This window comes from Chionomys nivalis, chromosome 18 (assembly GCF_950005125.1).
Source record: "Chionomys nivalis chromosome 18, mChiNiv1.1, whole genome shotgun sequence".
Taxonomy (NCBI): Eukaryota; Metazoa; Chordata; class Mammalia; order Rodentia; family Cricetidae; genus Chionomys; species Chionomys nivalis.
This window is the reverse complement of record NC_080103.1, coordinates 53499513-53522015: the sequence shown is the minus strand read 5'-3', so window position 1 is coordinate 53522015 and position 22503 is coordinate 53499513. Positions and strand designations below refer to the sequence as shown.

Sequence of the window (22503 nt, the reverse complement as noted above, 5' to 3'; positions counted from 1 at the left end):
TGCCCAAGCTCTTAAAGTCATTATTAAGACGTATCTCTTTATACGATATTCAGTCCATCAGAAAAGTCTATAATACACATGTTTTGGTTATTAGATTATTCATGCCTGCAATTTTAAATTGCTAAGTAGCATTCCATCAATAACTATGCATGCTTAGTGCCCAGCACTGTTCTAAGTGTTTTATCTATGATCCCCTTAAGTTCCATAAAACCCTATGAGATATAATTATCATCTTTCTTTAAAGATGGATAAATTAAGGCACAGACTAACTTCCCAGTGCCTCTGGCTGATATATAAAATCACCACAAGGGTAGCCTGGACTGTGGTGCACCACATTATACTTTTGTGTTATTTACATAGTTTCTAAGTTCCTAGCTGTCGTAAATCACGCTGTGTTAACCACCTTGGTGTCCAAAGCCCTTTCCCGGTTTGGAATCATTTCTCTAGCATATATTCTCAAAAACAAAGGCACTTTAAGAATAAAGGCCTTCTTCATTAGGGTAGTATTATTATTAAATATAGGCTCTTCAGAATCTGAAGTCATACAAAATTATTAAGAAAAAACTGTCTAGGTGGCTAGTGTGTAATTTCTGCACAGGACTCTGTTTAGTAAACATAGCACTGTATACGTCAGGAATCTTGCTCCAATAAAGGAAGGTAAAGATTGTTTTCTTTGGGAAAAAAAGAAACCAACACTTTTTGAATAAAGATCTCAGGGGGACCTTAAAGTCCACTCTTGATGTAGACACATTTTATTGTGAACACCCATCCAAATTTGTGGTTTTAGTTTCCATGTGCTATATCAAGAGAGTCTCATGAAAATTTCCTCACAGGTGCTTTAATCATGACCCTCTTCCTATCAAATGAAGAACCTTTAGTGCTCCCCTCCCTCATCAAAACCCATTCTTCTCCTCGGATCAAATATTGCTCCTTCCTATAACTAGTTTGACCCATTCTCTCTCTTACGATCACAGAGATAATAAGCCTTACTTTTAATGACTTTGCATGCCTGAATTTTATAGCTACCTTTCTTATTCATTATTGTGTTAAGATCCTAGAGACATGAGGGATAGATGATGTCAAGATATATTGTCCATAGTTGTATATCAACTACGATCACAAGGAATATCATTTGAATTTTGATGGAGCATTACATCAACTCTGTAGACTCTTTTTTTGGTAATATAGCCATGTTCACACATCAAATCAGCCAATCCTGGAGCATGGAAGGTCTTTTTATTTAGTATCTTCATAATTTGTTATTTTAGTCTCTTAAAATTTTCATTATAGAGGTCTTTCATTTCCTTGATTAAACTTATTCATAGGTATCTTTTATTGTGCTATTGAGAGTAAGATATTTTTCCTAATTTCTTTCTAAGCAAATCCATTATTAGTGTATGTGGAAGACACTTGTTTTGTATGTTGATTTCATAACCTGAAATGCTGCTGAACAATAATATCTATGTGAGGGAGAGACCCTGTCTCAAAACCAAGGTGGGCAGGGTCCTGATAAATGGCACCTTTTACTGTCCTCTGGTCTTCTCATGCGTGTATATACATATGCATGTACACCTGCACACATGAACATGTCATACATGAGCAAATGTGAACACACATGAAAAATATTAAAGTGACTACAGGAAGTAGCAGACTCTTTTTTCTTAACGTATACAAAGACTCAGCATGGGCTATGGTACTCAGCCCTCCCCTTTTTATTCAGTGTATCTTATTGTATAGTGCACAAGCTCTAATCTAAGCAGCAAATAAAGCATAGGTGAATTTTATGGAAGTTGAATTGTACAAATTTGAAGTTGCTGATACAGAAAAACATGTGTAGCTGCATAAAATTGAAACTTTGTAAAAAACCACGATGCTTAGATTTAAACGTGGATCTGACAATGTCTGGATAAGATGTTCAGTATGGCCGCTGCAATGAATGCGGATAAGACGTGCAGACTCAGGGTCTTAGAATTGCCAGGGGAGTGTTCTTTCTTCCTTTGCATTTATTCCCTCACACACTAAAGGCTGGATTTTCTCAGCGGTCTCGGTGAACTCTGTAACCTCTCCAATCACCATTTCCAAATATACACGAATTCCCTATTCCTGTGCCATTCTCGAGATGTGTGTGAACATAAACACAAGCTATCTATTTCCGCACCGTGTTTCCACAGCTTGGATCCCCTCCAGACACCATTCTGAATATGATGTTTGGATGCAGGGCGCTAAAAATGGTTCCTGCCGCCGCACAGAACCTTTAAAGATCCCTTAGTAGCTATCTGGAGACTGGAATTCAATTTCAGTTCTCCACCCTCTGGCCAGCTGTGGATTCCAAATGCTTACAGAAAACACTGACAGCACGCACTTCACAGCAAATTCGATTTTTCTTCTGCAGTAGAAATGCGAGGCACGGTCACCACAGCCGTATTTTTGCTTAGAGAATACAAAAAGCAATAATGGGCATTGTCAAGGGGGAGCAGGTCCTTTTAAATTTTTATTTTATAGGTAGCTTTAACATAAGCTTTGGGTACATCCACCTACTGCAGCAAGCATAAAAACCTCTAAGCCTTCAAATTATAATGCTTTATATTTTAGGCCATTATATCTCAAAGCATGACTTCTTAAATTCTTTTATTACAAGTAGTTTGTGCACATGAATGTTTATATCACAATAGCAAAAAAAGAAAAAGAGAAAGAAAGCATGTAAACTTGTACAAACTACATAAATACTATAGTACCTGCCTTGAAGCTATTCTTTCTTTAAGTCGGCATAGTCTCTAAATGTCTTACACAGAAGATGGTGGTAGGTACCCTTTGTGTGTGGAACACTATTTCTGTCTTTGACCGATCTGTCTTTCATTGGTCTTCAAATGAGAGAAATAAAACATCAAAATTCAGTCCCTAAGGTGATATGTAAGATATTCATCAGTATAGGATAGGATCATTTCAGGTTCCCTCTCCTCAGTTGCCCAAGGTACCAACTGGGGACATCTCCCTGGACACCTGCAAGCCCCTCTAGAGTCAAGTCTCTTGCCAACCCTAAGATGGCTCCCTTAGTTAGGATATATACTTCGCTGCTCCCGTATCCACCCTTCCTATATCCCAACCATCCCAATCCCTCAAGCTCCTCCCATCCTCCCCTTCTCACGTTACTCATCCCATTTCCCCTTAGCCCCAAGCCACCTCACCCACAAGTTCCCAGTTTTTGCCCGGCAATCTTGTCTACTTCCCCTATCCAGGCGGATGACTATACGATTTTCTTTGGGTTCACTTTCTTATTTAGCTTCTCTAGGATCACAAATTATATGCTCAATGTCCTTTATTTATGGCTAGAAACCAATTATGAGTGAGTACATCCCATGTTCCTCTTTTTGGGTCTGGGATATCTGGCGATGGATCGAGATAGAGACAGAGACTCAATTTGGAGCAACGGTCTGAGCTCTTAAGGTCCAAATGAGGAGCAGAAGGAGGGAGAACATGAGCAAGGAAGTCAGGACCACGAGGGGTGCACCCACCCACTGTGACAGTGGAACTGATTTATTGTGAGCCCACCAAGGCCAACTGGACTGGGACTGAATAAGCATGGGTTGAAACTGGACTCTCTGAACATGGCGGACAATGAAGGCTGATGAGAAGCCAAGGACAATGGCACTAGGTTTCGATCCTAATACATGAACTGGCTTTGTGGGAGCTTAGCCTGTTTGGACGATCACCTTCCTGGACCTAGATAGAAGTGGGAGGACCTTGGTCTTCCCGCAGGGCAGGGAATTTGTACTGTTCTTCAGTATCGAGAGGGAGGGGGAATGGAGTGGGGGGAGGAGAAAAGGAGTGGAGATGGGGAAAGGGGAGTGGGGGGAGGGGGCAATATTTGGGAGGAGGGGGAGGGAAATGGGAAACGGGGACAGGTGGAAATTTTAATTAAAAAAGAATAAAAATAATAAAAAAAAATTCAGTCCCTAAGGAAGATAGAGTACGCTGGCAGATTTGGGCAAACTACTAGCTATGCAATTACCTTGCACACTGAGTCCAGCAAGCCTACCAGTGGTGTCCAGATAGCCCAGATTGAGGCTCCAGTCATGCTCATACTCCACATTGTTTCAGAGAGGTCCAGCCTGCCTGTCAATGCTATCATTTTCTCTGTGATACGGTTGCCCATTTAGAAGTGAACACTTTTTCTCTCCTTGTTGAGAAAAGTTCTTTCTAAGGCCACTAGCTCGGACTGGAAAGTCTAGGAGGCTGTGAATTCAGCTCACCATCACTGACTTGACTCTTTACAAAGCAGCTGAATTGTACACCCACGCAGAGCTCATAGCCTCGTGTACCTAGAGGACAAAAGACTCTACGCCCCAGAAGAACGTCAATATTTCCATATTTTCAGTGTTCTTTTCAGTAAATGTGTTTCCTCAGAAAGTTCATCTGGTTGTAAATCAAGTTTACTCCAGAGCCTGTACTGGCTTTTCCCAGAATCCTACAGTACATCCAGTTTCTGGCCAAGGATTCTTTGGGGAAAACGAAGCCCACTGCTAAAGCATCTTCAGACATCTTAAATGCAAGCAGAAACAGCTACCTAGTGTCTAGCAGCTACACAAGGAGGCTCAAGTATGACTATTTATTATTTCTTTTGACCTAGACCCTTCATCGTCTTTGAAAACATGAAGGTAATGGTGGCAAGATGGCGGCAGAGCCTGGAACAGGAGGATGACTTGAGATGTTCACAGACAGCAAGCAGGAGTCCAATATTTCTGTCTCCCTTTCCTGTGAACTTTCACTAAACGCAGTATCTTATCTTCCTTGAAAACGAAAACTTTGTAACCCCAGCATGGAGACCTCAGACCTCGGACCTCAGACAACACTGTCTGCGCATGGGCTTTGTTAGACGGGCGCGTATCCTTAGCAGCTCTTTCCCCAGAGGAAGCGGGCAGAGACCTCCTTGGCTTAGGAGCCGTGGCCTATGCTGTCTTCCAGGTACTGGCTGCCGGTGTCGCTCCTGCTGTGGATGGTGGAGGGGATGCGGGAGGGGCGCCTCTCGGCATTGCTGTCCTGCGGGGCGCAGCAGATCATCTTCCTCATGGTGCTGTACATATCCTCATCCTTGTACGAGTAGATGATGGGGTTCATGACCGAGTTGAGCAGCGCCAGCAGCAGGAACCAGCGCTTTACGTGCTGCACGTTGCACTGCTTGCAGTTCAGGCCATCCAGCAGCAGCACCACCAGACCTGGGGTCCAGCACACCACGAAGGCACCTGCGGGGAGAAGTCAGGAAGAGGTGAGGGCTGCTCAGACCTGGGGATGCTGTTTCAGGGTTTCTATCCCAGCCCTCGGTGTTTCCTCACCTGCGGAGGGAACTTACAGCCTTCAGAAGAGGGTTAGCGCTGGATGGCTGGGATGCCCTCTGACCATCCCTCAGGCTCCACCTCACTGTCATCTGCTTACCCAGATTTATTTTTATATCTTTATTAACAAAAGCTAACCTTCAGGAAGTAATTACAAAGTGCTCTACAAATGTGAGCCCCAGAGGTTTTTCCGGAGCACATCAGAAGGCTGCTGCAGCTGCTCATATTTGACAGAAGGGAAACTGAGGCTCCACTCTTAGCGTCTGTGTGCAGGGATCCAGCACTCCTATTCCTACCCTTTCTGCTGTTCCGGACTTCAGATTTCCTAATCACTTTCTTGAAAACGTTAGGAATGACTCATGCACCCCACACAGCTACCCCACCCACCCCACCCACGCCAAGTCACACTGTACAATGGGCTTTGTGAGGGGCAGCCACGGCTCCTAGGGCATTATCTTTCGACTTTGATCAAGTCAAACGCTCCATCCATCACTCACACACACTGGGGCTTCCTAAGCCGTCTGTTCTCGGTGACATATTGGTAGGCTATTTACTGAATCGTTTGCCATGATCTCCAGCGCCTTTGTAAGAAACCATTCTCTCGTGGTGCGATGGCTAGAAATGTGCTTTGTAGACCGTGCTGGAACATGAGCACCATCCGTTAGTACCTGGATCACCCTGACCTTCCTGCTCAGCTCAGTGATGTTGAAAGAAGTACAGTAGTCTACTGTTTAGTTAGCATAACCTCAGGCAACAGACAGCAGCTAACGTTTTATGCTTACTACGAGCCAAACCTGGTGGGAGAAATGTTTTTCTTGATTAACTCATAGGGTCATGCTATGAGATTGGCTGCAGAAAAGTTATGCGCCTTGCCCATAATAAATTGCTCTTAGGAGACACCTGATTTCCAATGCATCCTCTCCTTCCACAGACAGCATTCCTCACTGTGGTGTGACCCATCTCCTTATCATGGTATAGTTCTTTTCTCTGGGTGCCCTTATAATGCACTGCCTACAAGTCAATAAATATTCACATCAAGCTTATGATATGCTTGGGGCTGCACCAGACAGTGCCAGGGAGCAGGAAGTTAATGTGGAAAACAGAACAGGCAAGCCTACCAACTACTAGTGACTCCGATGGGTTAGGACACTCTCCGGGCAGATTTCTCCTCGTTGTTCACATAAGTCTGGCCACACGTGAGTGTCAGAGCTGATGAGAAATGGTCCCCAGTACTCCGTTAGAGCCTCTGAGCTGTGGCTTTGCTTGAACCCAAATTGGATGTATAAGAGATAACAGAAGAGGTCAGCTCTCTGTTTTATAACTATACATTACCAAACCAATTGTTTCCCCATCACACAAAGTGTTCTTTTCTTATCTGACTAATGTGTGCAAAGAACTGGATGGGAGGTCAGAAAGAATAGCTAGGTCCTTGGGCGCTTATTGTACAACTCCTGGAGATCCACATCATGGCAGAGAGGCTGGGCTTCTTGGCTGTAAACCAGAGACTTTAGGACACATCTGGATCTCCAAAATCCTTTGGTGGGTGTGCAGTCAGTTTAATGGGTTTTAACCATTTTTAAAAAATAGGGGTAAAACAGGATGGAATAGCTCGCAGTTATACAGACAAGGGAATTATGGTTTTCCTGAAATTTTAGGTATCACACGTGGGTGCAATGCCGATGGAGCCGTGTAGCTACGCTTTTAAAAGAGGTATACTTTTTATTACTTTTAGTGAGGTGTATTTACGTGGGTATGTGCACTTGAGTGCAGGAGCCCAAAGGCCAGTGGCATCAGACCTTCTGGAGCTGGAGTCAGGTGACTGAGAATTGCCTGACGTGGGTGCTGGGAACTGAACTCACATCCTCTCAAGAGCAGCATCCAGTCTTCATACTGAGCCATCTCTCTACACCCCAGGGTGCTACTTCTCATTGCTGAGGTTGGTGGAATTTTTGAAAAGCACCGGTGTGAACCAGCTTTGGGGCCCTCTTCAGCTCCAGTGGTCTGGAGTTTCCACAGCAGCAGACCTCTATTCCTGCTGGTGTTCCTGCAGCAGGCTGCAGGGCTGTCTGGTCTGGAGTTTCCACAGCAGCAGACCTCTATTCCTGCTGGTGTTCCTGCAGCAGGCTGCAGGGTTGTCAAGGCACCAGAGCTGAACCAAGCCGGGCACCAAACACAGAGACTCCTGGCTCTGATGCGAAGAGTCTTTTCTGTATGAGATCGCCTAATTGCAAAGAAACCCCAGTGGAAATGTTCCAAGGTTCTCGGGAAGAAAGGAAAAGCAGTGTCTTATTTAGACTTTGTTAAGCACACAGCAAAATTTGTAAATATGTAGCTTCCAGACTAATGGGAGGGGGTGATGGAACTGAGGGAGGGGAAAAGCTCTCAGTATGAAAACAGGGAGTTTTCAATGTGTGTGTGTATGCGTGTGTGTGTGTGTTTAAATCTTAAAAGCTTTATTCCCCACTCAGCACATTGATTTATATTGGTCAACAGGTGACTAAACACTACAAATAAACCTTTAAGTTGGTGTCTCTAACGTGGTAATTCTCTCTCTCTCTTTCAAATAGTGTATTCAATAATAACATCTATTGTACCCCAATTAGATGTCAGATGCTGCTTTAATAACTGTAGATGAGTTAACCACTTAATTTTCAGTTAACTTCTTAGAAATAAGCTCTGACACACTTTTCATCTTAGCCCTGAGGCCCAGTGCCAGCTGATATGCTCAGAGGCACCCAGGTGCTAACGGCAAGGCCGGGATTTCAAGCCAGGGAACCTGTGCTAGGTTGGATGCTTGACGCCAGGTCAGAAAATGTCTTCCTTCTAAAGGAAAGGAAGTCGCTCCTGAACTTCTAAGGTCCCCACTTTCAGTCTGTCACATCTGACTGGGGAACAGCTTCCAAGTCCATTTCTGAGGTTCATCAGGAAGGAAAGAGAGAAAAGAGATTAGAAGGCAAAGGGAGACCAGAGGGATAGGAGGAGAAGAGAAACTGGCCACGCTGATCTGTTGATGTGGTTTCCGGCGAGCAATGAAAGGCGTATCTTCTTTGAAGGAACAGCCTAACCTTGGAGGCTGAGCACCTAAGGAACAGGTGCTTCATGCTGAGGTCCACGTCCTAGGCAGGAACTGGGATAGTGTAAGACTCCGCCCCCGGAGGCCAGGTTCTCACGGGAATGTGCGACTGAATGCAGGTATGCTGATCTAACAGCCCATTTCCTAGAGGTTTCTATCATATGCCAGCTGTCAGGTATGAAGCCACTCTCTCGAAATATTTTAAATGATATGTCAAGAATTGCTTGGGCTCTGGGGACCCGTAATGTAGAAACCTCTAGAAGGATATGGGAAATAGTGGATAGGTACAGGTAACTGTGTTAACCCTTAAAAATGGGAGAAAGGGTTGAGATCCAGCCAGTAGAGTGCTTCTCTAGCATATATGACACCCTGGGTCCTATCCACCGCCACCAAATAAGTCAAGTGGCTGTGCACTCGGAGGGGTAGAAGATTAGAAGTTTAAGTTCATCCCTAGTTGCATAGCGACTTAAGGACAAAATGAGACACACAAGACTCTGAGCCAAGTGAGGTGGGGTGGAGCGTGGGGAGAGGAAAGATATCCTGGGAGGTTCAGACCAGTTACTCCCTCCCAGTCACCTGTAAATTCTAGAAGAAAAGAAAACCTTAAAGGAATGTGCTTTGTGTTTCTTTGACTCAATGTGCCGACAAATAATGCTGGGAACTAACTACCAGGGTTGAAAGAAGCCCTGATAAGATCAAGTTTGCACCTAACAAAGGAATCACCAATAGGCATGGGTCCACTGGAGCCTCACTGGGGACGGTGTCGGGGGGGAGAATTAGGAGTGCTTTTCTTGGAGAAGAGCAGACTGAGGGAAGACATGGGTCAGCTGTCTTCTCCAACCTGCGTGTTGGTCATACAAGAGACAGGTGCGGGCTTGTCCCGACTGCTCCAGAAGGGCACGTAAAACAAATGGAGGCCTCCAAAGAGCCGAGATGTGGATGTGAGACCTGGGGTAGACAGAGGGATTTAAGTCTCGCTGGGACAAGGGTTTCCTTTGCATCTTTCTAAGCCGCATACAGAGGAGAGATTTTTAGGTTAAAATGGAAGGCATGCTGAGTTTCTGCTGAGCTTTATTTCATGTAGGAGATTGCCAAATTCCCTATAATTATTAGATTCAACTCATTGTAAAATTCAGACAAATTTGATTTTCAGGACTTATGCAAAATCTTGGTTAAAAACTGATGAAGGTGATTTCTCTAAACTGGTGGTTCCCCAAGTTAGCTAGCCAGCTGAGTTACAAGGAAGTGCATGTGTATATGTGTTCCTGTGTGCATGTATGTGTGTATGTGCAGGTCCACGTGTGTGAGTGCACATTCACATCTATGCAGAGGTTAGAAGACAAACTTGGAGTCTATGTCTTACACGCTTTCCACTTTATTTTTGAGATAGCCACCCATCAAATGGTTTAGTCCTGCCGGCCAGCAAGTGGCAGAGAGGCGCCTGTCTCCATCCACCCTTTGCGGAGATTTCCATCATATACCGCTACATTCAGGCTCTTTTTGACATGGGTTCTGATGCTCAAACTCGGGATCTCATGCTGGTACAGCAGATACTTTACCCACTAAGCAATCTCTCCAGTCCAACAAGAGAATATTCTAATACTCTACCTTCTGGTCCCCCATGGACCTAATATCAGCATCTCTGGGAGGATGTGGAAGCGTGAAGGACTAATTGATTCCCTGGGTAAGTGTAAGATACAGCCCATTTTGTAAACTATCTCTAAACTGACCCAAAATGATCCAAACAATCTGATCCTGATAACAAAATTAGACTTCATAAATATATTAAAAAATACAGAAAAGGGGAAAGACAAACTTCCTTAAAATGAGAAAAAATATATCTCTAGAGATTAATATATTCCCCCCAAATTTGAAAAAAATGTTCACGAATACATGTATAAATCAATGTATAAACTCTAGCCTCAAAACTAGTCTGTAGCAAGACACACATGTTCCTCCCTGGGTGCCGTCAGTCTTCGGTTCTGTTGCCAGAAATGCCTCTCACACCCTAACCTGAGGTCTACTCTTCTTTCCAAACTTAATTCACGTGCTTCCTGCTCCACTGGACTGCTCCCATCTGTCACCATAGGGATCCGTCCTTCCTTTTGGCCCTCCTAGCACCTTCTACTGCAATACTAGCATGTCTCTGGGCCCCTGCTTGCTTCATTCCATGCTATCATGCCCCCAGAGCCCTTGGCCAGGCGGAACATTCAGAGATTTAGATGTACTCGCCACTTAAAGCACAGCCATACAAGATTGCTACCTTAGTCTCTCAGGTGACGAACTTTGACGTTTAGAACAGCTGAGATTGAAGCCAGGGTTTAAGGTCCCTTTTCCCTATGCTGGCTCTTTAGCATGGTGTATTATTCTCAGTGATTTTTAATACTCAGGTCTTGTCTCTCAGGCCTTTCATAAGTCCTGTAAACAAACAAGCTTTATCTTTATCTTAGACATGTTTCTAGTCCTTAGTATGAACCCCCACATTCATCAACAAGGGAGATTAAGTCAGATAAACCAGACTGGAGGCTACCAAGAGCTGTGTGGGCCAGGCACTGTGCTAGCTAGCTGAGCCATCAACTGTCATTGTGGATGGCGTACTACCCTACTTCTCAGAGCTTGGCAGGAGTGGAAACCAGGCCCAGTGACCCCAGCACCTCGCAGAGAAGAGCTCAGAGGAAGTAACACTCTGTTGAGCTGGGTATTGAGGGCCAAGAACGACTTTCAGAAGGGTCAGAAACAGCTCGAGGCACCTGGGGAATCCCAAACAGCCCAGGATGGTTTTAAAGCAGGTGAGTGATTAAGGAAGTCAGATGGAGCCTGAGAATTGAAATCTAGGCAAGCTCGCGCACACTGCTCAGGAGTTTGGGTTGGCGTAGCTCAGACGCAAGATGCCTTCTCCAATGACTCCAGAGAAGTAAGCTCGGATGCTCTTGGACGTCCATTCTAGGTGATGAAATAACTTGTCTCCCGAGCATCCGACATGGTGTGAGTTATGTATCTTTTTGAGAGAATTAAGAAAACATTTCTTTGTATGGTTCATAAAGGAACTCCAATAAGGAAGACTAGGTCAAAGATTTCAGTGGCTCAATGGATCATCAGATCAATTTAGTGTTTCACAACTGGCACGAAGAAGAAAAAAACACACTGAGCAAAAAGCATCATCATATATAAAGTGGAGCAAATGTGTATTTGTTTCATAAAATGTGTGTCAGTCACACACAGGAGCATGTGTGTGCTGGGCTGGGGTTTGGAAGCTATACTGTCTCTTGCTGCAGATCCCAATTGAAAATTAAACTTAAAACTCCACTTCTATGCATCAATGGTTTTCAAATCCCCTTTTTAAAGTGAAGAAAGATTTCTCTCAAAGGAACTTTCTCATCAGAAATTTTAGGCAGGTTTTTCTGACTAAAGGAAGCAGGGGAGAGAGGAGTGTTGACTGAGCCCCATACAGCAAACCCACTCTTATTTTTCTCCCACGAGTCTTTCTTCCCCATCATATACTGCTATGGTTTGAATTCACCCCCTCCATAGCTTCATGTTTTTGAACACTTTCCCCCCATGCTGATGGAAGTGTTCTGCCAGGCTGGGGAAGCGAGGCCTCATTTGGAGGAAGTGGATCACTTGGGAGATGGATTCTTGGAAGATGATACGCCTGTCTCCTTCCTCTCCCACCCCTGCTTCTTATTGGCCCCATGCTTTCAACAACGCAGGCTAAGCAACTCCTGCTGACTACCCTCCCTACTGTGGTGGACTTGAGCCCTCTCTATGGACCCCTTCATGTTGCTTCTGCCTGGTGGTTGGTCATATTCACGTCAAGTCCTCGGCAGTCTCACTGGCCACATTCTGGAAACTACCACTCTACAAGGTACTTGCTGATACTGTTGAATCTTACATCTATAAGTCTTAGATTTCAGAGCCAAGCTTTATCCAGACTCTCAGACAGACAGGAATAGGTGGGAAGGGAAGTCTGCTCCCACCTGCATCAGGATTGCTCCAGGGGAGGAGCTCACTTACTGTTCCAGTTACTACCAACTGAGATGAGATGTGCTCTAGGTGTCTCCCTGTTTAACCCGTTCCCTTGGAAGTGCTCTAGCCTGGTTGACAATGAGAACCGCCAGCCTGGCCAAGGCCTCTGAAGACTGGCAGAAATCCACATGAAACACTGACCAGGATCTGAAAAGGCCGTGGTGTAAGTGGGCAGAAGTAGATTAATTTGAGAGCGAGAAAGGAGGGCAGAACTTGAAGGCATCGCATACTTGGATCATATTGGCAGTGAAGACAGAGAAAGAACGGAGAATAGCTCGAAGCATGTGTCTGTGCTTACCAAGCAGAGGAGACAGAGGGGCCCTGTCATAGACTACCTGTGGCTTTTCTACGGTAGAGAGCAGCTGGCAACAAGGCTATGAGTCTGAGAGCGATGGGTAGAGATGCTGATTTGGGAGCCATCAGCTGTAGGCTGCAACTGAAGCCACATGCCCTTCTGTTAGTAAATATTTACTGAGCAAGTGCCTAGCATGCCAGATACTGTCTTCGTGATGATGTCATCCGAAAGAGAAGTCTAGTTCCCTTCATTTCCAAGTGACAGATCAGTTGTAATAGTCACACACATTGCTTCTTTTTTAAAATTAAAAAAATATATTTATTTATTTATTATGTATACAGTGTTCTGCCTGTATGTATGCCTGCACGCCAGAAGAGGGCACGAAATCTCATTCATTACAGATGGTTGTGAGGCACCATGTGGTTGCTTGGAATTGGACTCAGGACCTCTGGAAGAACAGTCAGAGCTGTTAACCTCTGAGCCACCTCTCCAGCCACACTGTTATTTCTTTTTTCTTTTCTTTGTTTCTTTGTTTGTTTTTTCCTTTTATCCTCCTCCTCCTCCTTTTTTGAGACAGGGTTTCTCTCTGTGGAACTAGCTTTGTAGACCACACTAGCCTTGAACTCACAGAGATCCGCCTGCTTCTGTCTCCCAAGTGTTGGGATTAAAGGTGTGTCTGCCACCTCTTAATGGTGTTTTCTGTTCTTTTGGTAACTGTTTTAGAAACTCACTAACAGTATAATTAGACTATAAATGAACTTTCTTCTCATAATCAAATAAACTAGTTTGAGTGCCATACTCAGAATAAAAACCACAAGCTGTCTTGGTTAGTTTTTAAAGTCTAGGGGATCGGGTATTGGAATATTCCAGTCTAGCACCGAGGTGACAGCAGTTTAAGGTTATTGGAAGCATTCAGTTAAAGCATCTCACATGTACATTAAAGGTCATGACAGGGACGGTGATCCAGAGGGGCAGTGTACCCTCACCATGTGTTCAAGATGGTTTAGCACTTCTGGGGGTGAGGTGACTCTCACAGTTAGCTTCAGCTGCCAGCTTGACACAAACCTGGAGTCGTCTAGGAAGAGGGAACCTTGACTGAAGAACCGCCCAGATGAGAAAGACCTATGTCTTTATGACATTCTCTAAATTGCTAATTGATATAGAAGAGTCAAGGCCACTGTGGGCAGCGTAATCTTGGGGCAGGTGTCCTGCGTTGTATAAGAAGGTAGCTGAGGGAACAAGCCGTGGGGAGCAAGCCATGGGGTCAACAGTGTCTCCAGTCTTTGCTTCAGTTCCTGCTCTGGGTCCCTGCCTTAGTGTCTCTTGCTGATGGGCTACAACCTGTAAGATGTGTATCCATATTTTTTTTATCAAAAATTCACACATGCAACCAAAATGAAACTTTGACACGAGAGTAGCTCACAAAACACCCATAACGACAAAAGCAGCCACCCAGACTGGTCTCGCTCTGGCACACGGACTACTAATTTCATCAAACAGGAGGATATATTTTAAATCTGTTCACTCTGTCATTCTTTGTTTTTAGCCCAGGAGAAAGCCACAGAGCACAAGCAATAATACTAACCTAGGATCCGCAGGGCTGTCTGATTTACCAAAATAGAAAATTACAACCCCACAGAAAAGTCAGGAGGTGGACAGCATTCTGGTGACGCGGTCTTCGTGTTTGAAAAATCAAAGAAAATCAAAGCAAAAATGCAAAAATAAATAGGTGTTTGGCGTTGAAGCTTTATAATATATATGTCATATATTGACAGAATATTTAGGAAATGTTCTTACAACATTAAATAATTTGTTCCATGATTTAAAAATAATGCTTCCAGATGTATTCGTAGTCTAATTCATATTTATTTACTCATGGGGTTTTAAAAGTTGAATAACAGAAAAAAAAGCTGTCTAAAAGGAGTGAAAATACATAGTTTAGCAAATCTAAACAGCTTGAAAGAGACACTGCACAATGAAACTGCCCACAAATATTCTTCCAATGCTGTTGTTCCTGCTGTCAAAGCTTCTGACTCGAACAAATAGTTTTCAGACACTTGTTTTAAATTTGTAGCCAACTTCAGAAAGTTGGAATTCTTCCTGCCAAGCACTTCTAAAACACAGTCTGCAGCAAAGGCATGCCAGCTGCAGCCAAAGCCCAGACCTAATTCTAGTCTTTAACTTGGGACAAGAGCTGGAAACCATAAACCCAGCAAGTGGACACTGCTCCTACCTCTAGATCCCACTTCAAGCAGCTTGCGTGTGGACCCTCACTGTGTCAGTCTTAACAACTGTTCTCTCAAGGGTCTCCTGTCTGAAGAAAGGAGGAAGGCCAGTGGCGAGCATGAGCAGAGAAGGAGCTGTTTGGTATAATATAAACGCTGACAGACACCAATTCGTCACCCAAGGATCTAAAGCTCTTCCCACTGGAGCTCCTCCTTTGGATCCAGAAGCCACCTCTGATCCTCTACCCAGAATGCTATCTTTTCAACTATAGACATGAAGCATTTTATGACATCTCTGAGTACAAAATGGGGTCCTGGGGGAGACAGAAAAAGTCTATCTTTGCTGGATTGACATTTTCAAATAGCATAGAAAGTTGGCCCAGGAAGGTACCACTGAGGGCTGGGAGGAAGCAACAGGAAGTAGTGGGTACTGGGGAAAGGATGGAAACCACACTCCTGTACAGAAGCCAGAAACTGGAGAAGTAAGCCTGTATCACAGAGGCACCACTGGGGCTAATCACTCATGATGTTACTTCCTAGGAGGCCGGATATGTAGCAGAGTGTTACTAGCAGTTGGAGCAATCTAATGGAATTTGTTCTTGAGAGAAACACTGTTTCCATTTCCATAATAGAAAAACAAAAGCTCGAAATCCAACAGGCTCTGAGTTGAAATCCTGTCTACGACTAAAGGCAAATCAGCTAAGATTCCTCAGCCCATTAGCTATAGAATAAGCAAGATTATATGATGCAATGGGGGTTTTGTGAGAATTTAATATGATAATATGTGAAGAGTGTGTGACACAGAAAACACTTTGAACATGCTGGCTCTGACTCACATGTGCACACGCACACACACAACCACTTTTTTTTTTTTTTTTTTTTTTTTTTGGTTTTTCGAGACAGGGTTTCTCTGTAGCTTTGGTGCCTGTCCCGGAACTAGCTCTTGTAGACCAGGCTGGCCTCAAACTCACAGAGATCCGCCTGCCTTTGCCTCCCGAGTGCTGGGATTAAAGGCGTGCGCCACCACCGCCCGGCTTCACACAATCACTTTCTGCTGCTATAACAGAACGCCACACGGAAGGTAAATTATAAACTATAGAAGTTTATTTAGTTTATATGTGGGGGAAACTAAACATAGTGCCTGTATCTGGTGACCACTTCATGCTATGTCATAACATGGCAGAGGAGCAAGTGAGCATCCAGAAACCCAGGCAAGAGAGTGTGATCTTGTCACAAACCTCCTGTTGACATAATGAACCCGTTCCTGGGATATTGGCATTCGTTCTGCCCTCATGGTCCAACAACCTCTTAAATGTCCTACTTCATAATACTGCTATCACAGTGACTGAGTCTCAGCATGAATTTAGAGGAGACGGCCAACTGTTAGTATACACGCTCGAGTGTGCAGTTTCTCACATCCCACCTGTTCCTGCACTATCTGGGAGCCATGTTAGATCAACAGCTCAGGAGAGATCATTTAATGAAATAATCCATTCACTTAAGCATAATATATTCATGCTATGCATAAAGTTTTATGGTTTATTTTTATTTAAAAAGTAATAAATTATAGGTATGTGTCATATCCATATTAGTATGGCTCTTGACAGCTTATGTCACTGTTTGAATAAATCATAATTTATTCAGTAAACCTTCACTGGTGTGTGGTATAGATTTTATTTAATTTTATTTTAAAAAATATTATTAATTTGTTCTTTGACAATTTCATAATCCGTCAATGTACCTTGATCATATTCAACCCAAATCCAACCTCTCATTATGACCCATTTTTTAGACATTGATTTAGGTCAGGGTGCTTATTAGCTGAATTATAAAGTTCTTTAATTTCCAAGGGTTTTTTTTAATCTAAAAAAAAGTTCTTAAAATCACCCAACATAAACCTCAATCAGCAAAGAAAAAGAAGCCTGGAAACTTAGGATGCTCACAGAATGTTTTTGGCCTCAAGAGTAACTTACCTTCTAGGTGAAATTCCCTAAGGAATGTTTCATTGGAAATGACACATCTTAGCTTGGTAGGTGAGTTAGTAGATACTCACGGAGAGTCTATGAGTTTACACCTATAGACTTAGTTATAGACACTGGGAAGTACTAAGTTATGTATATATTTTACATACATATTAGTATAATGGTATATATATATATATAAAATGTTTGTATGCAAAATGTTCTTTAAGCTATTGAGAAGGAACATGCTAGCACAAGGCTCCCCTATTGTACAGCTCCAGAGGTCACCACTCTAATAAAACATTTCTGTGAGTGTCATTTACTTGGGTACTGTGATGTCTATATGATGAGTATATACAGGGCTTCACGTAGATACTCATCATAAGGGCATCATGTCACCCAAACATAGTCTTTCTAGGCATGCACTGTATTATTTCAGGAAATGCCACAAGCCAGTAAGAAGCACTCTTCTATGGCCTCTGCTTCAGGTCCTGCCTCCAGGGTCTTACCTTGAGTTCTTGACTTGATTTCCTTCATGAGAGACTGTAAGGTGAAATAAAGCCTTTCCTTCCCAAGTTGCATTTGGTCACAGTGCTTTACACAGCAGCAGAAAGCTAGCTAAGACAACTACCTCGTAGTATTTCACGCCTAATCTTACGCGCTCCCTAGATGTTCTTCTGCCTTCTTGTCTCTCTCACCTAATATCTAGTGCAGCATCCAGAGCTTAGCAAGTGTCCCTTGTCAATGAAGTGAGTGTGGACTGAACACCTGACGGCATTCTAAGTGCCTCTTCAAGACATCAGTTCTGACTGGAGTCATGAGATATCTCTGACTACACCCAAGACTTCCCTCATCTGGAGCTATGAAGAATATCTGTCTCTCGATTACTTAAAAGACAGATGGAGTCAGGAAGTAAAACTCACAATTATTGACTATAAGAGCCAGAAGGAGCTCTCTGTCCAATTCCAGTAATGCATAGATGAAGAAACTGGCAACCGAGGAGAGTCAAGAGCAAAAATCACAGCGGACAGAATCTAGGCTTCAGCCAAGACTTTACTCTCAAGATAACAAGGGACTTTCCCCATCTCCTAGCTGTGAGGCCCCCAGATAAGCACCAGCATCCCAAACTGAGAGATACACAAAAGGGATCTCTCCTGAGTTGTCAGACTTGCACGGCTCCCAGATAGTGCAGGAACAGGTGGGATGTGAGAAACTGCACACTCGAGCGTGTATGCTAACAGTTGGCCGTCTCCTCTAAATTCATGCTGAGACTCAGTCACTGTGATAGCAGTATTATAAAGTAGGACATTTAAGAGGGCCATGATGGCAGAACAAAACAAAACAAAAAAATGCCATTATCCCAGGAACGGGTTCATTATGTCGACAGGAGGTTTGTGACAAGATCACACTCTCTTGCCCGGGTTTCATGGATGCTGGCTTGCTCCTCTGCCATGTTATGACATAGCATGAAGCTGTCACCAGACACAGGCACTATGTTTAGTTTCCCCAGCATATAAACATATAAACTTATATAGTTTATAATTTACCTGCCATGTGGCATTCTTTTATAGTGGCAGTAAGTGGCTGCATGTGTGCGTGTGTGCACATGTGAGCATGTTATAGCAGGCAAAGCCTGCTCCTAGTTCTGCTTATAGGTTATCTAAGCAGCACAGCAAGAGAAGGCCCAGATTTATCTGGACAGTCAGAGCCAACATGTTCAAAGTGTTTTCTGTGTCACACACTCTCCGTATATTATCACATTAAATTTTCATGGTTGTGTATTTGTGTAGCTAGAAATCCTCTCAAAATAGATATGTAAAATTCCTAGCAGATGGATATAATCTCTACTCAGCATGATCCAAACAGTCTTTTCCTTATGTACTTTTTGTTGGTGTGTTAACTTTTGCCACAAGCATATCTTTGTTTCAAATAATAAACCCACTAAAACTATTTCTGTTTCAACTTTGGAGATAAATCATCTTCATACCCTGGATTTCTGCCATAATAAATGAAGTCAGATTGACCCCACAAACTGAGGTACCAGAAGGTCATGGCTGCCTCTCTATTGTGTCTTCAGTTACTTCACTGAAGGGGAGAATACAAGGGCATGAGTCACTGAGTGGCAAACTCACAACATAACCCTTGATGTAGGATCAATACAGATCAATTATGTAAGTGATGGTGTCTGTTATTATAAGGCCTATTCTAATTTCTTTATATTTGTTGTAAAATAAGTCACAAGGGTAAAAAAGAGGAAGTATCTGGGGCCGGCAGTCTTTGTGGCACAGGGAGTGCAATCCTAGCTGTTTGGGAGTCTGAGGGAGAAGGATTGCAAATTCAAGGCCAAGCCGGGCAACTTGCCAGCCAGACCCTGTCTTAAAATACAATATTAAAAATGTAGCTCAGCGGGAGATATCTGCCACGTGCAAGGCTACAGGTTCAATCCCTATTATTGCAGAGAAAAAATAAAACACAGGTAGAAAGGGAAACGGCCTGGACAGTGGCCCAAGGAAGGTCCCAGATGATCACTGACCCTCTGCTCCCAGAGCACAGTGATGGCTGCTCCCATCTGAAAACAAAGGCATCAGGCAGGTGGCAGCGCCAGTGGGTGGGGTGCTATGTGTTAGGGGGATGCTGGCTCTTTTCAGCTACCTATTTTCAGAAGGTAAGAGCCCCCATAAGTCCATCTTCCAGACAACCAAAGCTTAATTCTTCTAAGTAGACGCATTCCCACATTAGCTTGTACCTAGATCCTACTGATCACAAATCTGTCTTTCCTTGACCACTATATTACTGCCACAGTGCACATCCATTACTTTCCAACGTGGATGCTCTCATTTCTCCCAGGAATCGGAGACCATCGGCTCTGTTGTGGTTTGAATGAGATGCCCCACATAGGCTCATATATTTCAAGTTTTGGTCCCCAGTTGGTGGTGGTGTTTGGGGGAGACTATGGAACTTTTAAGATGTGGAGTTTTGCTGAAGGAACTACATCCTTGGGACAGACTTTGGGCATAAATAGCACCACTCTGTCCATGTTCTGCCAGACCTCTCCTACTGCGGTGGATTCTCCCACTGAAACTGCAAGCCCAAATAAACTCTTTCCCCCTTAGTTGTCTTTGGCCATGGTGTTTCATTACAGCAACAAATTAACTAATATAAGAGCTGCAAGGAAATAGTTAATCCAACGACGCACTGAAGAATGATGCAGGAACAAGCCACATTGAAAGACTTTAGGCAAACATTTTCTGTTTCCAGGCCATTTTCCACCACAGGTACATCCATTGGTTGTGACAGACACTAAGGAAACAAGTCATTGCTACATGGCCATCATAAGGAGTTAGGGCTAATGTGTATTTAAAGACTCACAAGAAAGATGGGAAAAAGAATTCATTGTCATTATCACTACTTAAAATCAAAACAAAGCAAAAACAACTCTCCTTCTTAGCTCAGCTCCAGAATTTGTCCTGAGTTCTAGACACTGGCTCTAAGACAGAGGAAAAGCATAGTCACCCTCTTCTCTGTGACAAGTCACTTGGTCAAAGGAGGCTCGAGAGCCCCTGGACATACAGACACAGGCACAGGGTCATCTGCTAAATCTTAAATCACCAGCGTCCCCAATAACTCATCCTGCTGTTTCTGTGTTTTAATGTTTCTGTTGCTAAGAGTCCAAATGACAAACATTTATGGTTTTTACTTGGCAAGGGCAACATTCAAAGGACCATTCAAATTGTATTGAATACCTTCCTCTGTTACTTTCGATCATATCTGAATTTCCCCAAAGCCAATTAGAATCAGTATTTACCAGAATTTGCTTCAAGGAAATGTAATGTGACACCGTCTTTCCCTTTTAAAGATTTTTATTTAAAGTTTACTTCGCAATCAACACAGCAATGAGAGTAAGAGCAGCCGGTTCCATCCCAAGAATGCAGCAGCAGTGATTGACTGGTGTTGAAACTGATTGTACACTAGAGGCACAAATGTGGGCTCCTTATCTTAATCTCCTCATCCCTCCCCTCCTCACAGGTTCTACTGCCTCTGTGGTCTTTACTTCTCATGTGCATTTAGCTATCAATTTTATTTATTCTCTCATTAAGAATTCTGATTATTTTCTATTTGGGAGAGCAATGTCAGTTAACTAAGTAACTTGCAAATTACAAAACAATTGCTTGGGCTGGAGGTCTAACGTGTGATGGTAGAGTTGAGGTCTTGGGTCCATTTCTCAATCCTTGCCCCGCCCCCCGCAATTCCATTATTCAGGTTCAGTCCTTGGAAAAACATTGCTGTCTGAGGACTTAGGCGACATTTCATAAATATTTATCGAGCCCTTACTGAACCCTTATCAAACCCTTATAAGGAACCAACTTTAGTGTTAATTGCTCAGGATTCAAGTAAACAAGAAAAATACAAGAGCGTTCTCTCTCTCTCTCTCTCTCTCTCTCTCTCTCTCTCTCTTTCTCCCTTTCCCTTCCTCCTCTCCTCCCTCTCTTCCCAATTAGTTCTTTACTCAATACAGCTTTCCCCAGTTTAATCCCAAAGTCACCTCCATTGCAGAGGCCTCCTTTGTTCCATAGAAAGCAGCGGCCACCCTAGTCAGTCCCTTCAATATTATTCTGACCGGGTTCCTTCTGTTGCGCTCTGCAATTATTTTTTATGGGTTGGTTGATTAACTGATTAATAGCCATTACTCAGCTTGGAAAGTAAACATGAAAGTAGGGACTTTGCCTCTTTAACTCACCAACAGGCACCAGATGTGCGGTGACGCTTGATTCGATGAGTCAGGAATGAGGCCAAGAGTCAAGGGGTCTGACAAACATTCAAGGGCTCCCCGTGTGAAGGGTGGACCTTCCACTAACCAGGATCTTTATTCTCAGCTGCCAACCCAAATTCTAACGACCACCTCAGCCTCCATGAAACTGGGAACATGTCTTCTGGGGAACCCTTCTACGGGAAAGAAGGGAGCCTTCAACTCTGGCCTCAAGGTTTGTATGAAATGCAATTTGGTGCTAATGAGCAGCATGGGTCCACAGGAACCTGGGAAAACATGGTGAGTTCAGCTCATGTTCAGGTTAAAGAGAGTTAAGAATATGACTCAGTGGGTAAAGAAATTACTGCGCAAACATGGGGACCCAAGTTCAATTCCCAAAACCTACTTTAAAAGAGGACTGCATCGTGCAATCCCAGTGCCAGGGAGGCAGAGAAGGCAACTCCGGAACTGGCTGGCCGGTGGCTCTAGCCCACCTGATCAGTTCCAGGCTGTTAGGAGTCCCAGTCTCAAAAAAGCAAGGTTTTAAATGGTGCCTTATGACCTGCACCTGAGGTTGTTGTCTGGCTTCACAGTCATGCACAGATGTATGCATCCTGCACACACACACATGTACACACGCATGCACACATACATACACACACACATGCACACATACATATACACACGCACATGCACGCACACACATGAGAAAAGGCGGGCCAAAGGGAAGAGCAAAGCTGAGCTTTGACCCCAATCCTCCTTCCCACGCATCTCTCTGCACTGCTGCTATCTGCGGAACCCTCTCTTGTTTCTGCTTGCTTTGTTTTATTTTTGAGACAGAGTCTC

At 43.7% G+C, this 22503-nt stretch overlaps 1 protein-coding gene across 1 annotated transcript in view; it reads right to left on the bottom strand.

Annotated features, from left to right (window-relative positions):
* Positions 1-3955: 3955 nt before the first annotated feature.
* Lpar3 (lysophosphatidic acid receptor 3) overlaps positions 3956-22503 on the bottom strand; it is a 64187-nt gene continuing 45639 nt past the window's right edge. The window contains exon 3 of the mRNA XM_057793760.1: positions 3956-5240. Within this exon, the coding sequence (XP_057649743.1) occupies positions 4933-5240 (308 nt within the window). The 3' untranslated portion in view covers positions 3956-4932. The remainder of the gene's footprint in view (positions 5241-22503) is intronic.